Here is a 24,990-nt window from a genome sequence, read left to right on the forward strand (position 1 = left end):
GAGATGATTTCTAAATGTGGAACAAATTTAATGGTTGTAATTAGCTGATGGCAGTGCCATAGAGCCTTCCCATTGCAGAAATAAGATTAAAATACGATCCACGGAGCTGTGCTTCCATGGGAAATGAAAACAACAGCCCCCAAACCTACCGCTGGAGAGTAAACACACCAGCGGGCTGCGGGCTCCTCATGCCAACAGCCTGCACGGGGGAGGGAAATTCCCCACCTCGACGGCAAAACGTGCCCTGCTCTTCAACGCGATCCTCTGGCAAGGTCTCCCTGCTCCAGCTACGCCTCGCCGGCTTTCCCCACGTGGCTTTTTCTCTTTGTGGGTTGACTGTGCTTGCACACGCACCAAGACACTGCTCTACGCTGACAGCCTTTCCAAAAAGAACCCCAAAATCCCAGGAAATCCCGGTTCAGAAACAGGAGACGCGCGAGCCCTGTGGGTGCTCTCAGGATGTGATCGAGGGGGCTCACCCTGGGTGGGCTGGCCTTTCTTCTGGGTTCTTGGCTTTCCTCTGTCACCCGTGCAGGGGGAAAAGCCACTTCTAGGTAAGAGATGTGCAAAGACAAGACCCAAGGCTGCAACCCCCCCTCTCGGCACAAACCACACCGGTGGAGGAGCGTGCTGAAGGACAGACGAGCTGACCCATGCGCTTCGTTCATCATCCCGCTCTGCCGCAGCGAGGGCAAATTCTGGCGGTGCTTTCCAAGGGGAAAAGCGAACAAGTTACTTTTAAAAGAGCATTTCACAGAGGATATATGCAGGGTCAGTCCCTCATGGGCTCAAACCCATCCTCCTCCTCCCTTTTACAAGCAGGGCTGTGCATGCAACACCGGCCGTGCCAGGACTCTGATCCTGCAGCCACGGCGACTGCACTCGCAAGCACCTTGTCACAGCCGCAATAAAACCCTGCAACTTGCCACAAAGATAATTTCTTGCTTACAAAGAAAACACAAGGCCGTGGCTGTCGGCATGCACCCGCTGACTTTCTCTTAGAAGGCTGGACTAGTGCAACCTCTGATGCTACTGATTTAGACATTGAGTGCTGCTTCTACACCTGCTAGGGCAAGGTTAGGCAATGCTGCCAATGCCTTGATAAAATATTTTAAATTTTCTTCTGCCATCCACCCAAAGACAGAAAAATTTCAATATAGGAAGTCAAAAGTAATGCCCCAACTTTCTAATACACCGTCTTCTTTCTCTAGTGCGATCACTGATATTTTCTCTGGGGACATGTGATGGAGACCGCAGGGGAAGGAAAGGGGAAAAGGAGAAAAAAGCCCCTTAGCCAACAACAGGACAATTCTTATACTCCCAGGTGTTTCAAGGACCCATCAAGGAGAAGGGAAAAAAGAAATTGTTGAATTTATAGTTTTAGCCATTTCATCTTTCATCTTCCTCCCAGCAAAGGGCTATATAAAGATAAAAACCAATCCTTTTAGAAATATTATCATCACACTGGCAGAAGTATTTCTTATAAATCTAAAAATCAAAAGATTATTTAGGTCACCTTGAGAAGTGGATCTAACATTGCATCATCTGGCATATCAAGTCTTTAGTAATGTTTACTCATATATTGAGTTCTATTACAATCTATAACCGATTTTCAGATTTTTGTGGTGTTTAGTGACTTATGAGGTATCTACATCTAAGATGCACTGGCTTCAGCTTACTCTTTTTCCCCACATTACGCCTCAGGTAAGCAGGACCCCAGCCTTGCCACCTTGGGCCAGCTGGGTTTCTTGGTCATGGTGCATTATGCACCCCTTGCGGCTTTGACCCAACTTCTTCCTTCTCCTTCCTGGAGACAACTCTCTGAGCCAATGCCTGTGGGAAGCTCCAGGGTTTGGATGATCCTCTCCCTGGCAGCCTGGCTGGGTTTCCCTCTGCCCCGCTGTCCCATGGCCCCAGGACCAGCCACAAGCTGTCTGCCTACCCAAAGCCGCCCTCACCCTCAAAGGCAACCAGGAAGCCCCTGTGCTAAGACCCTCAGCCTCTTCTGGCTAAAAACCCAGAGAATTCAACCAACTTCCTTCCATCCCCCCAACATCATATATGGGACTATGAGTCTTTGCCTCCCGTTGGCTGCGCTGCCAGTCCAAACTTCACCTGTTTATTTATCTCAGTGCTTTCCACTGACAGGGACTTGGCCCTTTGACCTGAAATCTTCCCCCAGTTTTGCATTCAGTGCCATTATAACCATAGGACTTTTTAAATAAGTCAAGCAAGTTTTAACACTGGATTAGTCATGGCCCACGTTTGAAGACATCAAGAAGAATTCTCAGGAAAGCTGCCTAAAATTAAACCCAAGCCAACCAATGCCCTTGCATGCTGGGGAGATGAGCTCCTCTTGACTGGGCATGACAAAGACCATTACATGGCAAGCTGTCATCAAGGAGGTGACATTCAGTTCCCTCAGAAAGAGGGTAATTTGGCAGCCAAGGAAGACCAGCGCAGTGCTGCGAAGACACAGAAGGCTTTGTAAAAGCTCTTAAAGACAAACTGCTTTTCAATTAGGCATAGACTCTTCATATCTGTTGAAGAGCCTGCCAATGCCACAGCACAAGACAAAACCATCTGATTGGGTTTCTTTGTTCCTTACTCATGTTTGCCAGGCAGGAGAAAGGGAACGGGCTGTCTCTACCCCTTCTTGACTTTGAAGCTTGTGACTTTCATCTGAAAAAATCCAAATGCTTTCCATTTTCCCCCGCCCCCCAATGACTGGAGGTATCAGAGAGCTTGGGAAATATCTCCTGTCAATGCATGTGCTCGGCTCCCATTAACGCTAATGAGAGTTGTGTCCATGAAGAAAAGGGGCAGCCTCTTTGTCTGTAAAGTATTGGCTTTCATAGTAAGTAGCTTGGCTCAAACTTGACCTACAATTTTAATTGGGTTTTGAGACTTCGCCTAGTGACTGGCTCCCCGCTACAAAACCCAAAGAGCACAACATAACAGCACATCCTCCAGCACTATCAGTTTTTCCAGGATCACTGGCCAAGGCACCAATCCCCATCAATTCTGATGGCTGTTCAGCATAAAAATTGATAGCAAGCTCTGGCATAAAAGGTATTAAACATCCTACATCATGGTTATTGTCAAAGGCAGAAAAAGACATTTTCCTTATTGTTTGAGGCCTGTCCAAACACTTTGTGCCAAGTGGTAAAACATTTTAGTGATAATACTGATATTTATTACTTGCATCGTGCAAACAGTCAAGAACCATAGTCATGGGCTAGATACTCAAACACAATCTCAGGCCCAACATTCTTATAAACTCAACTGCATGAGTTACTCTAAAAATAAGCAGATATATCAAAGGGAAGGGAAAGGAGATAAGCAATTCACTCAGCAACGGCAACAGGGCAGGACAACCACCTCTGGGAATGAGGGTGGCATGGGCGCGATGGCCGCCACTAATGAGTGGTGGGATGGGTGCCCCTCCATCCCCGCTGTGTGGGGTGGGTGGGTGGATGCCCCCCCGGGAGGCAGAAGAGCATTTTTTGGAGAGATCCAGACAGTCAGGACATCTTCCCGCTCATCGCTATAAGGAAGCGGGAGCGGAGGTGGAGTAAATATGGACAGAAGTTTCTGTTACTTACCCATCACGCCACAAGAGAAGAGGGTAGGTCCTTGACTCATCTTTGGAGTGTGCTGCAAACAACCAGAAAAACTATTCACTTCTCGCAGACTCAACCAGGGCACCAGAAACCACCCTGCCTCCAGCCTTGGCAAAGCCACGTGGCACCCGGCGGGGAGGAGAGCCTTGGGCACTCGCGACGGTCTCATTTTGGTAGGGATGGGGGGACAGACCCAGTCATCTTCCCTCAGTGAATTCAAATTTACTTAAACACTGTGGAGAGCTGGTCTCAAGGCCCGAGCTTGCAGATCATGGGTCCTGCAGCTAGTCCTTACCCACAGGAATAGCTGCAGTGAGGTGCCCAGCCCTGGGACCCAAAACACCAGAGAAACTACTGAAATTCAGCAGTAATTCTGGATTGGGCAAGAAAGTAGCAGCAGTGGTGTCTGAACCCCATCCAAGCCCACTAAGACCTCCCGTCTAGATATAAAGCAGCTACTTAGTTTTTTTAAACATATAGTGTGTTTCTAAGGCAAGGCACCCTCAGCCCAGCACTTCTGCGGAGTCTGCGTTCGGATCGTGCTGTTTTGCACTAAAAATAGGGAAAATAGCCACTATATGCATACAAAATAATCCCGGTTGCTTTTTACACTCTTTTTTCCCAAGAATTTTCCTCTTGAGAGTGTAAGAGACATCATCACACTTCTAAAAATGGGCATGGACAGTTTTATATATAATAAATCAATATGTCAACTGTAGCTACGTGCCACTTCGGCTATTTCTGCAAAAACACACTTTCATACTAATTGTTATTTTACTATCCCCAAAAATATCCATATTCTGCTTCTGAAGTGTTCTGGCAACATCATCCCATCTGACCGAGGCTTTACATCATCTGAGGGCACCAGCATGACCTCCCCATTCATCTGCGCTGTCATAGATACATTTTATCTGGCATTAGGCCACCACATTCACATCTTCTCTCCTGATCCATGTTTTACACGTTGCCTGCTCACATAATAATGATAATAACACACCAAATACTGGCACCTGCCTGTACAGAGCAATACAACAAAAGGATCCTACTTTATATACAGAATATTGTAAATATTGAATATAGAGGGTGGTGGAGGCAGAAAACAAGGATGGCATGCAGATGTGGTGAAGGTAAATAAGGGTTGGTCACCTTCTTTGGGGCATGTGCCACTTTTCTAGGTGAAGTAAGGATATTTCTATCTGTTAAGCCCCAACCTTATGAAGCAGCAGGTAGAATTATCAGGAGACAGTTGAGGACAGGCAGCTGTCTTCAAAGAGTGACCAAAGTGGAGCAAAGATGGAAGTGGGACAAGCCCCAGAGAAGGAAGCGGTTGTGCCAGCACCCATCTGTGTGCCAGCCCCAGAGACCAGCTACTGCCTGCAAAGGCGGGAGGGAGAGGAACATCTTTAGGTGACATATGTTCCATATTGAGTATAATTACCATTTTGTAAGAGTTTTGTCTTAACGTCAAGTTGGGAGCTTAACCAAACGAACCCACTGGGTGTTGGTAGGTGATATTGCCCCACTGCTCAGGCATTTATTTCCTTTAGGTTTTGCTTTTTGGCCTTTCCCATGAAGTCAATGGAAAAACTCTTGCTTTCTTTGGTGGATCAGCCTTCTTGTGAACATCTGCCCCAATTTAACAGCCTGGACAACCCGGCTATTCAACCTGTGTAACTAGGACTCTCCTTGCACTATTGACCCAGCCCCAGAGCTGCGGGAGGCACTCGGCAAACACGCGAGGGCAAAGTTTCGCGTTACAGCTCTGCACCTCCGCTGCCTACCATCGGACAGCCCAGGGGCCCATCCCTTCCCGTAGCAGGAGAAGAAACTACTTCTCATCTGCCTCTCTGCAGGCAAGTTCCCCTCCACCTGCCCCACGCACCTCCTGGGGCAGAGCCGGCATCGGGTGCTCTCCCCTCTCGTCCCTTGAGGAACAGCAGCCACAGGAGATGCTGCCTTCCTGGCAGGAGCCAACACTAAAGCAAGGATATTCTTCTAATATCTCCATACCTTTCCTTCCCAAATCTCAACCTTTTAAGGCAGGATTTAACGGTGCCTCTGGCTTGCTTGCCTTCTCCTCTGCCACGCACTGCCAGGGCAGCCTGCCTTCGCCCTGGCATGCTGCGCTATCTGCTCGGGAAGCTCGGCCGGACAGTTTGTCATCCTTAGCAAACTTAGGTATTTATATTTCTTTTATTCTCAGAGTGCCCATTTATGGCTAGCCTTGCCAGATGCTTCCTGCTGTGCTCCTGCACGCCCTTATCTGAGACTCCCAGAGCACCCTGTGAGGAATAGCCTTTCGGTCTAATTTCTCCTCAGACTATGACCATCTCTCCTGGAGGACAGAGGACCAAACATCCACAACCAGCCTTGCTCTGGACTTTCTCAGGTGGCTCTCCACCATCCTACACCTCCTCCTCCTGCCCCTGCTCCCCACCCTCACTTGCTCTGATGCTGCCTCCAGACAACGTGTTGCCCCTCATTTCCCACTACCATAGGAATGCTCAGCCCCACGGCCTCGCTCACCATTTGCAGCATCATTCAGTCTGTTTGCTGCCCCTGATTTGTTATTTTTTTTGCTGCCTGCTCATTCAGTATGGTTGGATTTGCATCTCTCCAGGCTGCCAGCGAGACTGTTAAGTATCACAGCACTGCCCTTCGCCATCTCCCACTTGATCCTGCTCCCCACTTGCTCATCCTTCTATTAATGACAAGCATCTGTTTGCTGTTGGTGAAGCAACTTCTCGCTGATGTTATTCATGGCATTGATTTTATTTTTTTCTACTGTTTATTCCATTGCACGCTTACTGAAATTCACATATGCAAAAGCCACAGCACTCCAATCATTTAATAATCACCTGCTCCTTGGATATTAAATGCAGCTCAGTAGAAATCAGTGCTATAAACCATCTAAAGATCCAGCCCTGCAGCACAAAAAACCCTTATTATAAAGCTACGGCAAAGCTCTTGGCAGCAAAAGAGTTCTGAACAAAGATTTCACAAAGCTTACCAGCTCAGTCCTGCATGTTACAGAGTCAGCACCTTTGTTTTCCCGAGTTTTGGTTAAGATCATCACCATGGTAATGCAGTCCTGCCTCTGAGTCCATCAGGGTCCAGGCGAAGGGCGCCGGCAGCCGCGGTCTGGTGAAGCTCCTCTTTCAGTCCATTTTTCCCCCGGGAAAGGCTCAGCCCCACTGGCTCCTTGGGGGATGCGCAGGAACAGCCTCCAAGTGTGGAAAACTCCCTACACACACAGAGAGAGGAGAACAGCTTTAAGGGGGGGATGGCAAGACGGAGGGTCGGTGTGCTGGGCAAGGGGCAAGCACTGCCTGAAAAACACCCCGACAGCGGTTACTCCAGGAGAGTATTTATTTTAAATTCTTAAATATTGTTGGTGTTCCTCTGCAGCCCAACAGCGCAGAGGTGTTTCACGGGACGGGCACTCACACGAGCTGTTGGAAGCACGTAAGCTACACGAGGCGATCCGGAGGAACAGAACCATTTCAGGCAAATAAATAAATAAATAAATAATTATTTCCTTTGATTTCTCCCTTTTACAAAGGGAACTCATATCCCCTATATCAAAGATACCAAGGCTTTGAAAGAAGGGCTGTTAAACCCCAGGGTTGATTTCGCAGAAGCCTTTGCCTCCAGACCAACTGGACGCAGACATCCAGCAGAAAAAGCCACTCCAGCATCATTAAGGCTGTAAAATCCCCAGGATGCCTCAATCCCACCCAAGTTACTTCCCGATTCCCAAGTCATATAGAGCCATTTGGGGAAAAAAACAAGGCAAAGAGTTGCTTGCAAGGAAGAGAGCCCTCTGCCCTGAAATCCTAAGGGCCACACCATGCCTCCTGTTCCTTACCGATTTCTCAGGTAGTTGTAAGCAGGAAAAGCTAAAGTCTGCACATTGAGGAGTGCACATTAAAAAACAAACTGCAAGCCAGTCTCACACGGCACCGCACAGACTTGACCATGAGCTCTGTCTCACCTCCTGGCATCCTCTCTTACTTAATGCCGTGCAAAAGCAGACAGATTGTAATTCAAATCTGATTATATTAATCAGTGTTTTTACCAAATCACTCCTCTAATCCTTTTTTGCTATTTTGTTCCCTTGCAGTTCATGCAAACAACCAAAACCACCATTCGCATAATCCAAAGAGTATAAAACACTGATTTTGTAACACACATTCAAAACCCAATTGTGACATTTAAGGACAATATTTGAGAATATGCCACTAAGTATTAAACCTCATTATGAACTGATATGGCTTCTATTCCCAGCTTGTAAACCATCTTTTCTGTGTTTACTCGGATTAGAGCTTACAATGGTGTTAAGAGTAGCTCATTTGAAGGCCAGCTGGCTGGTGAAGAAAAATCACCTTCTATTATTTTGTGAGGACAAAGTTCATTCAAAGTGCAAAGCCAAGATTGGGAATCAATACATTTTCCAAAGATTTACTGTTCCCAAGGGCACCTGGTACAGTCTCCAGCTTCTTATGGGACATCAGTGGGCTTGTAATGTACAATTTACTGGTAGCTTCACCATAAACCTCTGGGTGACCCAATGACCAAATGGAAACTGTCAAATGTGCCCCCATCACCGCAGGGCTGCAATATCCTGGGGATCCTGGAGGCAGCTCAGACACCTCTGTTACAGCACATGGACCCCCCAAAGTTTTGCTTACAAGGCTCCCTGAGCCCTGTGCTGGAGTCAGCTTGGGGACATTAAGCTGTTTTCCAGGAAGAAGCAGAAAGAGTCACTGTATAGTCATTAATAAGCTTCACAAGAGTTTACATTTCTGCATTTTGATGGTCCTTACATCAAAATCTAGAGGTCCTGTTGAGGACGGATGGCTGCTTACACCAGGTTCTGAACAAACTCAAGGTGAGGGGATGCTCCTCGAAAAGGGCTGCACAACAGGGAACAGATGGGGACAAACGAAAAATGCATGGAAGTGAGGCCCAAAAAACATGGAAACAGCAATACGGAGGAAAACAAGCAACACTGATGGTATGCTCACTGCTGAAGCCTCCAGTGTTTTACAGCAAGATCCCCAACACCGGTACGGGGCCTCAGCAGCACAACGTGGCACCCCTGGCAGCTGCACAGCACCCATCCTTGCTGGCTCATCTCCTTTTCCTTCTTGTGAGTGCTCTCCCTGCAATTTTAGCTCCACCAGCTACCGTGGTTGAGCCGCAGACGGAGGACAGGGAGCAGGGCAGTGGCTGCCCTCGCCTATGTCTGAGCTGGCTGCCAGAACACAGCTCCCGCTCCCTAAGGAAAGATCCCCTCCTGCGGGGCCAGCACCCTCCCAAAGACCAGCGCGCCCACAGCAGCCCAGCAGTGCTTAGACCCCAGTGTGTGCCTCCGAGCCAGGGGAGCTGAGCCAGATTTAAAGATCCCCCCAGGATGAGGAGCAGCGGGCTCTTTGGGAGGCTCCAGCCTTCCCCCATCGCTGGGGAAACCCCCAGAGCAGAGCTGGCGGTGCCCTCCTGCTCCCTGAGCCATACTGTAGAGATGGCTAATGCACAGGACAGGGACTAAAAACACTCAAGGTTTATATTTTTATCTGCCACAGTCTCGTTTGTCCTTGATCCCAACACAGAGACAGGGATGCTGGCCACGGGGCCGGACTCCCTGTGTTTGGGATGACGCCAGGCCCATTGCCGGCACGGCAGCAGCATGGCAAGCAGAGATCAAACAAGCGTTCAGAGCAGCATGAAAGCAGTTAAGCACAGTTCCTCGTTAACAGGGTATGATTTCTTCACGAATAATTATCTTTCCCTAAGGTAATGGTTAATGTTGCTGCAGCAGACTCCTATACACACCCAGGCGTGCGGCAGCCAGCAGGCAGGAACAGTGGCAAGTACAGGCAGACGCTGCCTGCCCGAGTCGGACAGGCTGCACCTCACACCACCTCGCACCTCCTTTCTCCCTGCTCCACTGCATCTCCTGCAATTAACACGACCCTAACAATAATGCCGCAAACTGCCGGCAAGCTGGCAGTTAACACCGCCTAACGTCGGGTCCGAGGTGCGCTTTTAGGTCTGGGCTCTTTTGTTTTAACTACCGCTTGGTTGGGTTTTGAAATCATCCCCACCGAGAAACGGCAATAAAAAGGAAAACTTTCCAGTGAAATGTGATCTTTGGCTCCCCATCCTGCTTCACCGGGCTCCTGACGCACGGCGTGACCCAGCACAGTCCTGCCCCGTCATGTCCTCTTGATGCAAACAAGTGCTGTGGGACAGAAACACTTCTGCAGACCCAGGATGTTCTCCCTATCGACTCTGAGGAGGAAACTACTGTGTATTTATAGTCTGGAGGCTTTCACACACACTCATGCTAATAACAAGATACTCTTTGGGGACCATTAATTATTTTAAATGTATTTCCTCATTTGCAATCAGCTAAAGGAACTATCTCCACCCCTCCGTCAAGGTTAAGTTTAGACTTAGGCCACGGCCACTGGGATAGACACGGTCTCCTGAGCTGCATGGAGCACCCATGAGCAGCACTAGTAGATGGAAATCCCCAAATTTTAGCAAACCGTGCTTTTTCCACGGGTATCGCTTCAAACTACAGACTGAGAAGAAGCCTCTGTGATCTCTGCAGTTGCAGAGGTGGAAAGAGGTTTCTCTTAGAGCTGCTTTCTGGACAGTATCGCAGTGTTGGGCTTGGAAAAAAATTACCCTCCAAAAGGGTAAGTCAGATGATCCAACTTTCAAACAGGCTTGAAAGGTAACACTTGTGAACAAATATGCTCCTTACAAGGTACCAGCAAGGAGCAGAGCCCTAGAGCTGCTCACCGTGGGCAAACGGTCCTTCCCTGTAGGGAGGTCCCACTCCCCACACCACAAGTGGTGCTACCACAGGGGACTCTAAGCACACTGAAGCATATGGAAAAGACCTCAGGATTTAGCAAACTGTCTGTCGGATGCTCTGCCACAGCTGGAGCGAGTCTGAACATTAACCAGTATCGTGTACCCATACGTCTGACCCCCAGCAGTACTCTTCCTGATGACTGGGGACCAGCATCACACAGATTTCCACCTGCTGTGGGACTACCACCCTCTGTACAGAAAACGTTCAACCCCTGTCCAGCTCAAATAATCCATCTCCAGACACACACACTGACATAAAACCTATTTACAGGCGGAAAGGACGCACAGGAACGAGGAGCCAGAGCTGTATTTTGCATACTGATACACCTTGCAAGCAGCACAGTGGGATCGCTCTCGGAATATAAATCACCCACCCCTGCTGAATTTTTAAGGCTGCTCAAAGCCTTCAGTGAAAAAGCCACGACCCACACAGGACCCTGCCTCATACCCTGTGCCCCAGCACTGTTCCCTGTGCCGTGCCTGAAGAAATATTCAGGCACCCTTTTGACTGCACAGAAAGTTTTCTTAAACCCCTGCAAGAGGAAAAGGGAAGCATTCCTGACCTTTATTTTCCAAATGAAACCGAGAGCTGCCCATCCCTCTCCAGGCAGCCACTTCCAAACCCCTCCCAAACTCTGAAAGAGGAGGAAGAACAAACACCCAAGCCCAGCCTTCATCCTTGGCGTAGCTGTGGGCTTGGCTCCTTCGCCACCAGCAGCATCATTCCAAAACGCTATGGTGCAACCGAGAGCATGCTTTGGCTCAGCAAAAAAATATTTCCATCACTACACCGCAAACTCTGGCTGTAAGGCTCTGGAGAGCCAAGGCACAAGGTGCTTTGGGAGGGAAGGCTGGAGCAAGCCAAGTCTCCCAGCTCAGCACATCATCTGGCAGCTGCTGCCCCAAGGTTTATCCCGGGGCAGGAGGGCTCAGTAACACCAGTTCACAACTTGCAAATGTCACAAAGGAGCAACAAATACGAGCAAGGATAGACACAGCAGTTTGATATAAATGGTTCTCTGAGAGGAAAAGCAGTAAATGCAGCTTGGCAGTGGAAAACGCCAACCTCGCTTCCTCCGAGTGGAAAATGACGGGCTGAGCGAAGAGCCGCTGTGATCGTGGAGTTTAATTAATGTAGTTTAGACACACACGTCTGAAGAACCAAACCTAATCCCTCTGGGCCAAACTCTGAGCATGTTTCAAAGGCTTAACCACCCTCCCCCTCTTACCAATTAAACAGAAATTCCCCTCCTGTTACACAAATCTCAGTTTCTCCGTCCAGACAGATCATTGTGGAGCCCAGGTACACCCCAGCCGGCCAACCCCCCTCCAAATGCTACAGGTGACTTACAAGGAACTTGGGGAAATAGCCAAAACTGGTTACTGCAATTGAAAATTGTTGGGTTTAAGGCTTTCTACAGAGCATCATCACGTTACAATCTTTATCCAAACTAAAAATCACGCCCCGCTCCCCATCCTTCTGCTTCTTAGGAGGGATTTGGGGTTACACTGAGTGTCCTCATTGCACAGCCTGTCTCACCATCAGTGCTTTGGACAAAACCAAGAGGTACATCTTCAATTGATTGATTTATTGCATTATGAATTTGGAAAAAATCCTTGAAGCCTGTCATTTGCATGTAGCTAAGTGTGGGCTCATTTCCTCACTGGGGCAGTGATTTGCCTTCTGCAGCAGGGCTGAGAGGTGCTCAGTTCTGGGCAGCTGGCTCCCCTTGCTTGAGCACTCTTCCACGTCATTAGCGAGTATTGATTTTATATAAGGGGTAAAACCCACCAATAAATATGAAAGATGCCATTCAGGGCCTGAGAAGAAGTCTTTACGCTCTGAAAATGCCCCATGGACTAGTCCTGAGTAAACAGGATCATGAGTCAGCGCATGTGACTTCAAAGGACAAAATTTCCACGGATGCAGCCGTGTCGGGATCGTCCTCTGGGACTCTGTCAAGAGGAAAGAGCTGCCCCAGGCTGCCCAGCCTTCAGAGCAGAAAGGCTGCAGCACTGCCCCATCTCACCCTGAGCCTGCAGTCACCTCCTTCTGCTCCACAGGGTCTTCCCCAGCTCCTGGAAGGGCAAGCACAGTCCTGCCGAGGGGCAGGAGAAGGGCTCTGGTGCAGGAGACTACGCGTCCTGCGTGGTGCTCCCCTCCTGCCTGGCAAGGACTTGGGCTTGCCACACGCTCCAAGTAATTGGAAATTACCAGCCAAGGAATAAAGAAATGTTCTCCTCTGCCTCCTGTTTGCAGCTAGACTAGGCTTTTCCAGGGCTAGCAAGATAAAGGCACACTTTCAGCATTAATTAATAAGGAAAGACTTGCCTACACTTAACATTTCTAACGGCCGGCATAGCAAAGGGGAAAGCAATAATGGGTTGTGTTTAAGATGAGCATCGCTCCGTAGGTCTGCGCAGCTTCAAGAACTGCATCACCTCATTGCTTACGACCGACGGCTTCACACAGGAACGGAGGCTCTCGCCAACGCAGCCCAGCACTCAGTGCGCCGCAGAGCTGCCAGCGCAGGGCAGCCCAGACAGAGCCGACCTCTACAGCCACACTAATAAAATCCACAGCTAGAAGGAGCCTGAGGTTTACCACCAACAGCACCCGTCTCGAGGGGCCGTGTCAGGAACAGAAAATACGACGTGCAGCCACCACGGATGGCCACGTGCAACATGGTTTACAAAGGCCTGAGGTTAACACTCACTACCAGGAGCAACAGATATATCAGGGTCCTGCCCACAACCATAAATTAATTACTAAGCAAATAAAAAAATCTATCATTTCACTCCGATCCCTGGCTCCAAGTGCCTGGGCACTACCTCAACCCAACACCAAAGTCACACAAGGCAGTGGGTCCCCAAACACCCTGAGCCCCAAAACACAGGTCCGAACACCCTCAGTCTCTAGGGAGAGCCTGAAGCTCACACACAGACCTGCACATTTGGGTTGGACCTCATCTGCGTGCAAGCTCTCACCGAAAAGAAATAAGAGCAATTAAGGAAAATTACACACCATCTAGTTGAGTAAAACACATCAGGTTTATTGCCCCCGTGCTCTTAGGGAATAGGAGTGGCAGGGGAAAGACTCCCTTACACACAAGCAGTGGAAAGAGACTGAAAGGATGGGGTAGGGGCAGAGGTGCTTTGTCTCAACATCTTAGCTCGAAGAAAATGGTGCTGGCAGTGACTTTGCCTTTTCCTCCCTGGCAACTGAAAAGGAAAAGAAGAGAGCAAAATTAGTCATTGCAAAACAGCAACCGGCAAGCGAGAGGTGCGAACGGGGAGACTGCTGGTCTCCAGCGGAGAGATGCCAATTAGATGTGAGGAGTGACGACACAGGACCCAGCTTGCTGCACGACAACTCACACATAGTAGTTAAGAGAAGAGCACACACATTCAGAGCATTAACACGGGGTCTTCGATACCTCCTGACTGCACGTTCAGCCTACACATAAATTCTCGTGGAAGACCAATGTCAGACCGTCAAAGGACTCACTCCTCACATAGGCTGATGAGCTGCTCCACCGTGAGGCTGCACCCCCAGCACACTGCTTTGCCATGGAGCAACGCCGGGACCAGCTTAGCCCAGACCTGCTACAGCACAGCTCAGCCCCACGAGCCCAGCGTCCTCCTGCCCCGGCAGGACTGGTCCCAGGGAACCCCACAGGAACGCAGCCCTCCCAGCAGCCACGCTGCCCTGGGGATAGACATTGCCAATATTTCTGCACAGTGCCAACGTTTAGACATATCCTACAGCACAGTCTTAGTCTGAAAAACACCTGTAGAAATGGCACGTCCTCTTTGAGCAAACCTGCAATCATTGCCTAATCCAGTCATTAGGAGACCGCTGCTAATTTTGAGTAATATCTCCAAGGAATATTGGAAATACTGGACCAAGGGTTCTCTCTGGAGAAGAGCAGCAGCAGCAACAGTCCAGCCTGCTCATCCAACAAACCATCTCACCTTTCTACTTTTCCTTTCCCCCAATTGTGAGATTTATTACAAGAATTTGCAATGGTCTGTGAGACACTGTGAGTGTTGGCCACACTCCCAAAAGCTGAGGAATTGCTGAATTGAGAATTGCTTTGGCTGCTTAATCTCAACAACTAGGGATGCTGAACACGCCAGCAGAGTCCAGGTTTACTTTTAATTACTGCTTGGAGTGTGCTGCTCTAGTAAACAGACACAAAAACCAATTCTTGTTTCTTCCTTGTATTTTTTGCCCATATACAACCTGGAATGTCTGAGACGGAGACAGTAAACGCAGCCCCACAACGCCATTTTTACAGACTCACTTCTCAAGCATAAACAATTTCAAAGAGCACATAAACCCATCTTAACCTACCTCTATAACATGCTGTCCACCTACTTACAGCCAGATCATTCGAGGGTTAAGGGCACTTCTTGGCCAGCCCAAGCCTCCTTGCTCCAGAGCTCTTGGGGTCTCTGTGAGAAGGTTGTCTTGCAGCTGCAAAACGGGCTCAGCGCTGCAACGCCAGCCATGATGCTTTCAACTCATAAGTGACCACCAAAAAACCACCATGTGGACCAAGTACGAGCAAGATCTGGGACATCTCATAGTGTAACTGAGGAAAGCTTGCCAAGTGCTAGAACACCATCATCGCTCTCAGAACAGATTTGGATACTGCTTCCAAGTCAGATTTCTCCCTTTTTCGAGGCTGAGCTGGAGAATCAGTAGAGGCCAACAGCCCCTAAAGAAATATCTGGATTTAAAGTAGGGAAATGCTGGATATATGCACTGATTGCCAGGCTTCACATCATCTCCTACCACTTCTCTTTTATGGCTAAATACCCTAAGACTGCAGAACGCTCATGTAAAGCCCAGCAAAATGATCACTTAGAACCTTCCAAAAATTGAAATTATCTACCCAAACTAGGCAGGCAACATTTTAAAAGTTTCAAATGCTTTCAGCAGACGGTCTCTGTGCCCACACAGGGTGGACACAGTGCCCGCCGTTACCTGCAAACCCTACAAGACTGCTGTTTGCATTAGACCAAACTACTTCTGCTCTTGGGCAACCTCTGGGGTTTCACTCCTCAGCTGAGAAATAGCTTTCAAAGAGCTCCTTGGCTCCTGAAATACGAACCTAGAGCCTTTATTAATCCTCCTAGCGACTGAAAGGCACATTTCCCTGCTGTTTGTCTCTTCGTTGCCATCAACATTGGCGAGAGGAAGGTACGGCAGCAGCGCGACTGCCGAGGGAGGGAAGGAGTCCGGGGCCGGGAAACCTTTGCCGATGCTGCCACCTCCATCTCTCTGGCATGCCGGGAATAAATTTCCGAGCCCTGCATCTTATATAAATCTCTTTAACGAACAAGGAGCCAAACATCTGTGAGTTGTCTGAATTAGCGTGAATTTGGCAGACTGAACAGCAAACTTGTATCGCCCCACAGCCTTCAAATTTCTTGTTTTCCTCGGGTTCATTAAATACATAACAATCTGTTACCAGAAGACGGCTCCTACGTGCATGGGCTGCCAAGGAGCCAGTTTTGATAGCTCTGGTGGAGACGGGGGAATGTGGGAGGAGGAGCGGGGCGCTCTTCCTAATGCAGCAGGGCAAGGAGACGATGGGTTGCAACCACCCTGCCTCCTCCAGCGACCACCCGCTGCACAGCAAGGCTATTTCCAACACATAAACCTGGTGCGGCCAAAGCTGGAGGGGATTTTGGGAAGCTTTGAGGGGAACAGAGCTTAAGAGTGTGAGACAGGCAGGGGGAGATGCCTTCAAAAGTCAAGCATGTCCTGCAGCATCATCCCAGCTGGGTGAGACAATCACGCCGCATACAGATGGAAAAACCAGGCTCTGCGAGTGTTATTCACACGCGCGAGCAGAGCCCTGGGCACAAGGCATCCCCCATACTTGGGGAAATCAGGGGTTTCCCACTGCTGCTGGGCAAACCTGGCAGCACGGGGCCTGGGCACACAGGGATGGCATCGCCAACACCAAGCCATGGGCAGAATGGTCTAACACTGTGATAGGGAATAGTACCGGAGGCTTCCCCTTCCCTCAAAGGAAGTCTTTCACTACAAGGAAGAAGTCAAAGCAAACACCCACTCACCATATTTACCATTTAAATCAAAGCCAAAGCAGCACCGAAACGCGCCCGACAGCATTTCCACGGAGTCATTCATCGAGAGTTTGGACTTGGGTTTCAGCTGGTGTTTTTAATATCGCAGAGGGACGCTTGCGAGGCTGGAATAATACAGAATCTGTGGCTATAACACACTCTCAGCTCCTGCGAGGTGTCAGCAGCACGTAGAGCCCAAACCTCCTGCAGGTTTGGCTCCTTCAGGGGCTCCCTGAGGGCCGGGCAGTGAAATGTTTCCCCCCACACCACTGCGAGCCTGGGGTACGGGCACAGCTCCAGCGAGCTGGCTCTCGCTGCCCCAGAGCAAGATACCCCACCAGGAGATCTCCCAGTTGGAGAAATAACGCTGCAGAGGACAATTTTCCCGGCGTTGGGATGCTTCATCCCCTGTAGGTGCCCAATTTCCATGCAGTCAGAGTGGGATGAACCCCACTATAGCTTGGCACCCATAAAAGCCCAGATTTTGCAGCCTGTCTTGGAGACGGGGGGAAAAAAAAAAAAAAAGAAAAAAAAAAGTAAGTGGAAATGAAAACAGTCCCTGCTTTTATTTGGGCTGGCAGAAACACTGTCCTGCCCAGTCTTCCTCGAGCTCATTTATGACAGTGTGAACATGCAGTAAAGGGGGAAAAAAAAATAAATAAAGTCTGCATTTTCCACCCCAAGAGTCTCCATCTGTGAATATTCTCCATACATTCCTCCTCCTCCCACGCCACAGGTGAGAATCAGGAGGAGAAACAGATTCCTCTGTGCCGTGGAAACAGGAAGCCCAAAGGACAGAGGGGTCGGCCTCAGCACCAGCACGGTGTGAACCACGAAACCCCCTGCTGAAACGGCATCCCGAGGAGAACTGACCTAAATGCTGCATCCCATCCCGGCTCCAAAGCTGCCAGCAGGCTATCGGGAAGGGAATCGCGCCAGGTATTTTGTCAGTGCACAAACATGAATGATTGCCCAGTATAATAAACAGGGCAGCAAAAATGTCCACCTTCATCACATGGAAAAATAAGTATCAACTTGCTACACTATTGAGTGAAGGAATTAACGAATCCTAGAATTTGTAAATCATTATGAAGTCCCTAAAATAATGACACCACCTTAAAATGCACGAAACCGCAAGTTAAACATCAGGCTCTGTTAGAAAACCAGATATAACGTTTTTTTATAGACTTTAAGGACAAAAAGAAGTCCCACTGACAATATTGCTGCATAGTCAGAAAGAATGGCAGGAACACCAGTCACAATGCAGAAAAGGGAGAAATGGTCAATATATAACACCATCCTAAGGAGAAGGTAAAACGATATGGTCATGTTTGTCAAGAGTAACCTGGGATGATATTAAACAGCAGGCACTAAATATAGATCTTTCTTAAACAACAGCTCCAAATAATTTAGACCTTCAACTTCTATAAGATCACGCCAAAAAAGTCTTCTGAGCCATCACTGCCGACACTCCCAGAGGACAGGCACAAGCCAGTGTGGTAAATGTGACGGCCCCGAGAAAACGAGCCCTGCAAGGCTCAGGTTTCAGCCCAAGGACGGAGAGTCGGGAAGCACAGTTACCAACACCGAGAATAGAGCTCTCATCTCCCTTCACGTCTTTATGCCGGTAAAAAGGAGTGCTGGTAAAACAGACTTCATTAAAGCGCACAGAGATGGATGACAGTTATCGATAACTAACTGACATGTCTCAAACAGACCTGCAAATAAACTGGCAATATTGGCTTCAACAGAAACTAGACTTTCACCTCATGCCATGTAATATTTCTGGCAGTAATTGGAAAGGAAACAGGAAAATCAGTGCTGTGTAAGTGACTCAAGACTGGCGGAGCACTAAATACGGAGAACAACTTGACAATACAGAACAGAGAGAAGCAACCAGCAGTTTTTAACTGAGATGTTAAGATATGCCTTAAAAAACTAAATTGCTTAAAAGACACTCGCCTTGAAGGCTGCTGCACTGCGCAAGGGATTGCCAGTGTGTGTGGACTGGGTAAACTGGGGATCTCCAGGAGGAGAAGAGACAGTATTGCCTCTGTGCTCTGCACTCCGTGACTACTACAGGCATCTGGAGCCTTCTGCCACCTCTGATTAAGGTCTGGAGCAGACCCCAGGAGTAACTGAGGGACTTGAAGACACGGGTACATCCAGTTGGTGGGAAGGTGAAACTACGCAGATCCAGAGTAAGGGCAAAGTGCAATTTTTTCCTGAACAGCATGGACAGTTATCATTGCAATAAACTACCGGCATAATAAATGGATGAGGAGGGTTCTCAATCCATGGCACGTTTTTATCTCTGCACCGGATGGCTTTTCTAAAAGACATGCTCCAGCAAGAATTCAGAAAATTAATTTGGAAAATTACTAAAACTGGTGACACACAGAGCAGTCTCCAGGAGCACGGCTCTCCCGGCCCTATTCCTCATGTGAGCTGCTGCACCCTGCGCCCAGCACCCCCCGTGTCCCAGCGCGGTCACTGGGGTGGCACATGCAAGGACCAGGAGGGAGGGCTGACAAACCGGGCTCGTGTTTCAGCTCTAACACAGCTCCTTTTTAACCTGCCACCTTGATGGGTACACAAGAGACAGGCACAAGGAGGGCATCAACAGTATGATCCATCACATTGAAGAGTTGAAAAATTTTTTTTTAAAAAGTTAAGTTTAAAATACTTAACAAATCACCTGAAACCTCCACAGGAAAAGTAATCTTCTATTAACAACATAAACCACGAGTAACCAAAAATGTGGGTGATAGTTTCTAAATGAAGCTATCGGTAACTGTAAATCTTCATTAACCACGACGCTTTCACTTCAAGGAGTACCATCCATCGCACTGTATTTCAATTATAACACAACTGATAGTCCAATACAGATAATCTTTTTCTGAATTAACAGAGAGACTACAAAATCAAATGTGGGTATTTTTAATGCTTTCTGTATCTTTGTAATTGTAATGGATCTTCATCTTTGGCACACAATTTTCGCTTTTGGCATCTATTTAATAGCATTAAAACTTGTCCTTTCAAAAATATTATTGAACACTCATTTGTAATGGCTGGGACAAAAAAGCATGCGATAGTGAGGTTAATAATATATATACCTGAAGTAATTTCATATCATTGACAACTATTACCCAGCACACTGGGAGGCTGTTTTCAGTAACGTTAAGGTAAGCACACATATACAAAACTCACAGGTATTGTGACTTTCCCACATCACTTGAAAGAGGGAATTGCTACCGTCACCTAGCCTAACTGTGCTGCTAGGCTGTCCTATCCAGAGACAACACTAGTTGTCTTCATTAATGCCATTATCCTTCCCTAACATTTCCCAGCAATGCAGAATAGCGATGACGGTGGTTGTACAACTGGGGCAACTGAGGCAGAGGAGCACGAAGGCTTGTCTTGGGTCACTGCAAGAGTCGTCATGGGGAAAAGGGCAAAAATGAAATTTCTTAAATGCAAGTTAAGTGCATAACGAGCTTTAACTCATCGCTGAGGATACCTTGGACTCCGGAGCAGGATGAGGGCTGCTTCTCTTAACCCCCCCAGTCCAGACCAGCTGCTGAGACCCGAGCAAGTTGCTGATGCACCTTGACAGCAGCATTGTTCTGCACTGCCACCCCCAAGCCCTGCTTCTCCTCTGCCATCGAAAAGATTTTCAGTCCTTCCTTTCGAGGGCTGGTTTGAGCAAAGAGAGGGAGAGCAGGTTTTCCAGCTGCCGGATCAAAGTTTGCCAGATTTCATTTTTTACAAACCCTAGGAGACGTAACGATATATAAGCACAAAATGGCCACAAAGTAAAACTCTTCTTTCACTACGGTCCCATACCTACCGCACGGCGCAAGCCCTGAACTCTGGCTGCTGAAAGCAAAAGCTATGGCCAGGATCCACAAATACGGGAATGATAGAGCTCAAGGGATGCTTCAAATGGACTACAGAGGAGTGACACCAGTGACGCTGCTCTATTTAATCCTCTAAAAGCAAAAACCATGACCAAGTCTCCCTTCGGCATATTTTTTAAGGGGGGGTATAGAAACTCAATGCACCAGAACGGATTTTTTGCACTCGCTCAACCAGTCCTTAAAACTATTACTCAAATATAGCGATTACGGAGCCAAAGTCACACGGGTACCCCCCACCCGCCTGCATGGGGACCCACAGCCTGCGGTGCCAGGAGCTGCTGTGCTCCGTGCAGGCTTCGGTGCTCCTCCAGGTCAGTATAACAGTTTCCTCCTTCTGTGCATTTCAACAGAAACTTCGAACATAATAAATCTTATTTATCTTCCATAGCATTGTGTTAAGATGCAGAAGATGCGATATATTACATATCTAACATATCAAACGTCATAAACTTCAAAACTCATGGATCAACCAGCTGAAGTCAGAAGAAATTCTGGCTGTAAATCGATTGTGTGATGACACTTTTTAATTTTCAATACCTACTTCACCTGTTCATGACTAAAGGCTCACGTGTCCACAGCCTGCACTATCTGAGTTCGCACCAGCTTGGTGGGGCTCCAGAAACAAGCTCTTGCCTGGGAATTTTTGTCTCTCTAAAGGCAACCAAATCGGAAAAGTTTGTAAAAGCAAAACAGCCTGAGGATCTGCTCTCCGGTTCACTGTACCAGAGCCATGTTCTGCATTGCTGCTCTAAGCAAATAGCTGGGTCGCGGGCAGCTGGACGCGTAGTGTGACCTTGGAAAAGCCCTTTTTCATAATTATAACACAGCCACTGCTCGTAGGGATACTTGAGTGCAGAACCAGAGCTCCAGGGCTCAGGTCTGCCGCTGCCCCGACCGCTTTTGAGGAATTTATGGAAAGTCTCATCTCTAAAGAGAGCGGTGGCACTCGTGCTGTGCCATGAGGTTGGCGGGGAGCGGGCTCGGCCGGGGGGGTTCCCCAGGGGGGAGCAGCTCGTCAGGCTTAATGACCCAGCAGGCTCGCAGGCACAGATGAGTAGCCCGGTGGAAAATTCCCTTCTCTTTGCCCAATTAGTTTATATTTAGCTCTCCGGGGAGCAGACGCGCTGGAGGAGCTGTTTTGGTGATATTTTTGCACGGCCCTGTGGGGACCCCTGCAACGCGAACCGCGGCATGCCGGCAGAGCCTGCCAAGAAAGAGCTATCACTGTCTCGCTCCACCACCACCTCGGACCAGGCACGTGAGACCGCCGAGAGTCACAGCCCTCCGCCACCCGTCAGACCTCCTTTTTTTTTGTTCTGTTTCCCCGAGTCAGCAGGCTTGCTTCCTCTTCCTCCTCCTCCCCATTTTGGGAGAAAAAAGAGAAAAAAAAAAAAAGTCAGCCACAAAGAGAGCTTGCTTGAGGAGCTACAGAGGAACAACCTCCCCAGCTCCTCTGCTGGCCTGGTCCCCCACAGCTGCAGGAATAAAATGCAGGCTTGTCCTTCTGGAGGTATTTTCACTCTAGGAGAGAGTTTTGGTGATGCAAAGGCTCTGCTTCCCCTCTCCCCTCCCCTGGGAAGAGGGAAGGAGACCCAACCCCTCCGGGCTGAGCTCTCCGAAGAGCTATGAGCATCTCTGGCACCTCACCCTGCCCCAGCCCGTTGGTCCAAAGTCTGCTCTGCCACAGATTAATGTTCATTAGGGCTATTTCCCAGCAAAATCATTCTACAAACCATGTGATATGGGAGGGGGAAGGGAACAAAATCTGCCCTTTCAACCTGGAGTGTCCTCTTTTCTACCTGAGATTTTACAAGGGAAGCACAAACTACCTCCATCCTGATGAAGATCGAGAAAAGAAACTCTATACATTACAAGAAAGGAAGTAAAAGGAAGAACAGCCTGAAACCACACAGATGTCATTTGAGAAATCAGAAGTCAACCAGTAATAATAAAATGGACAAATTGGATGAACCTCATTCCCCTCCATCCCCCTTCAGGACATGGCCCATCATGTCTGTTCTGCACAGAAATACAGGTGTTTTGGCAAAAAGTTGTATGTCTTGTTCTACCTACACCTCTGCTGAAAGTGAAGCACGCCTTTGATACCAAAAAAATTAATTACATATAATTAACTGAAATAGATTTGGGGATTTATAGTGGTATATGTTTACCTATCTGCATATTTATGCACATGTATTTATTTATGCAGGTATCCATAACCGAAAATTAGCCCACATTGGTGCTAGCTCTGTCCCACAGTCTGCTAGATCTTCATATATAAGAATCTGGATCTTACCCACAGAAATCAATTATCCACTGAATAGATCTGCCCTGATTTTACATGCAAAGTTTTGGATTTGACAGCCTGAGCTCTTACTGATTTTCCTCCCCAAGGCCATCTGCTTTCTATAACTGAAGTGGTTCTTGGAGACCTTGGCCCTGTGCAGAGCTGGAAGTCACAGAAGTTTCCCCTCCCTCCCTCCTCTGGGTTGAACCTGGAAGTGAGAAAGTCTGGATCCAGGGATTCAGCTGCAAAACCGCCGGCACGCGTGGCCGTGCTCCACGGGGCCATGCTCGGCCGAGTGTCCTTCGCTCCTTTGAAGTGGAAAGGAGGAAACAATTCCACGGCAAGTTGTTTTGGTTGGGTTTTTCTGGTTGGGTTTTCCCCCCCACACTTTTGAAAGTGAAGAGGCTGCGTCCTCCTCCCAGTAAAGTGCCTCCAGCATGGGGTGAACAGCCCTAATCCTGCACCCCTGAGCCCAGCCATGCCAGAGCCAGGTCTAACACACCCACCACCACAAGCATCCTCAGGCTCCGGAGGACTTTTAAAAACGAAATAAATCAGAAGCTCTCTTCAAACCTACACTGAGCCATGACAGGTAAGGACAGAGCAAACCACTCTGAAATTCAGGTTTTTTACTATCACTCTAATTAATCTGTTTCATGACTCACCCCAAATATTTTCTCTAGAAACATTATCTACATTGTTTTGGGGTTTCTTTATTTCTATTTCCAGCCCTCAGCCAAGCCCTGGTAAATATTTCTGCCCGCGTCAGAGGCGGGCCGAGGGAATCTGCGCTTTGCGATCGGAGGGAAGGCAGCGGCAGCCTCCTGTGCTCGGAGATACCCGATAGTGGTGAGAAGCGGGCAGAGATGCTCACAGCCCTCCCTGTTTTTACAGTATTATCACAAGACGCTGCTACCTCTGCCACTTGCAAGGAGTTTTTAATCTGTCAAAATAGACTTTTATTATTGTTTGAGGATTCAAAAGGAAAATATGCACATCTGGTTTCAATCGCAAACTGAAGTTTGGTCTATCAGCCTATTTCATAACAAATTACGCTTACTTTTTACTCCAGAGGATTTCCCAAGGAGGGGATGTGCTGCCAAGGTACACCAGCATCTGCGGAGACCGCACGGCACAGAAAGACGGTGGCACTACCCCGCGACAGGCACCGCGCTGTCGCAAACTCACTCTCTCCGTCAAGTGAATTAAAATTATTGAGGAGAAAACCCTTATTCACGAAATCTTCACGTACAGCTATACGTGAAATCTTTCACGTGCTGTACGATCTGAATAACCTGGTGTTGCTGAATGGAGAAACAAGACTTAAGAGACTTTCTAGGACAACTCGCTGCCAGGGCACTCTCCTCAGGTAGGAGGGATGGTCCTGGGGGGGCCCCAGGTCCACACCCCTCCTTCGCCGTCGTGAGCTGCCTCGCACACGCTTCGCCAGGCGTGAAAAGCGTGGCGGGGCACGGTGGGAAACGCGTGCGACAGCCCCGGCCGGGATGGAGAGCATCTCCCCAGCGATACCCCACCACCTCCACTGCTCCCCTGGGCTGCAGCCCCCCCACAGCCCGGGGACTTTCACCCCGAGCTCGCCAACAATCCAAATTTCAGCGGTTAAACGCCACTCTCGGCCCGGAGAAAGGCAAGCACGTGTTGATCCCTTCGGATGAAGGAATGAGAGGCGAAGGCAGAGTAACCCGAGAGGGAGAGGAAGGCTCGCGGAGCTTTGGGGAGGCCGCCCTACCCCCGGCCCCTCTCCTCGGGAAAAGGGGGTCCCCGGGGCGATTCTCCCCCCGTGGGCACCCCCCGGCCGGGGGCACATGACGCCGGACACACACACACCGCCACCCCTCGCTCCCTCGGGACGCTCCGGGCGGTTTTTCCGCGGCCCAACCGCGCAACACCGCGGTGCCCCGGCCACGACCTGCGCGTCCCCAGGGTTGGGGCGGGGGGGGAGCATGGACCCGGCGGCATAAAGGCGGGCAGCCCCCCCCGGCCCCTTCAGCCCACTCCGCCCGGGCGGAGCGAGGATGCGCTTAGGGCGGAGTGAGGGGACACACACACACGGACACACACACACACACACGGACACGGCTGCCCTCCATCCGTGTGTGTGTGTGTGTGTCCCGCCATCCCGCCGCACCCCAGGGCGCCCCGCCGCCCC

At 49.1% G+C, this 24,990-nt stretch overlaps 1 protein-coding gene across 3 annotated transcripts in view; it reads right to left on the minus strand.

Moving 5' to 3' along the window:
* Positions 1-24,990, minus strand: part of FAM53B (family with sequence similarity 53 member B) — a 54,364-nt gene that overhangs the window by 29,239 nt on the left and 135 nt on the right. Inside the window, exons 1-3 of one of the 3 annotated variants that reach the window (XM_074875516.1) lie at positions 7,492-7,703; positions 6,634-6,867; positions 3,606-3,657 (exon numbers count right to left, since the gene is read on the minus strand). In XM_074875516.1, the coding sequence (XP_074731617.1) occupies positions 3,606-3,657; positions 6,634-6,702 (121 nt within the window). In that variant the 5' untranslated portion in view covers positions 6,703-6,867; positions 7,492-7,703. Of the gene's footprint in view, positions 1-3,605; positions 3,658-4,834; positions 4,953-6,633; positions 6,868-7,491; positions 7,704-24,990 lie in introns of those variants that run through there. The other 2 variants (XM_074875515.1, XM_074875517.1) reach the window with 2 other exon arrangements.

Source organism: Strix uralensis, chromosome 7 (assembly GCF_047716275.1).
Source record: "Strix uralensis isolate ZFMK-TIS-50842 chromosome 7, bStrUra1, whole genome shotgun sequence".
NCBI lineage: Eukaryota > Metazoa > Chordata > Aves > Strigiformes > Strigidae > Strix > Strix uralensis.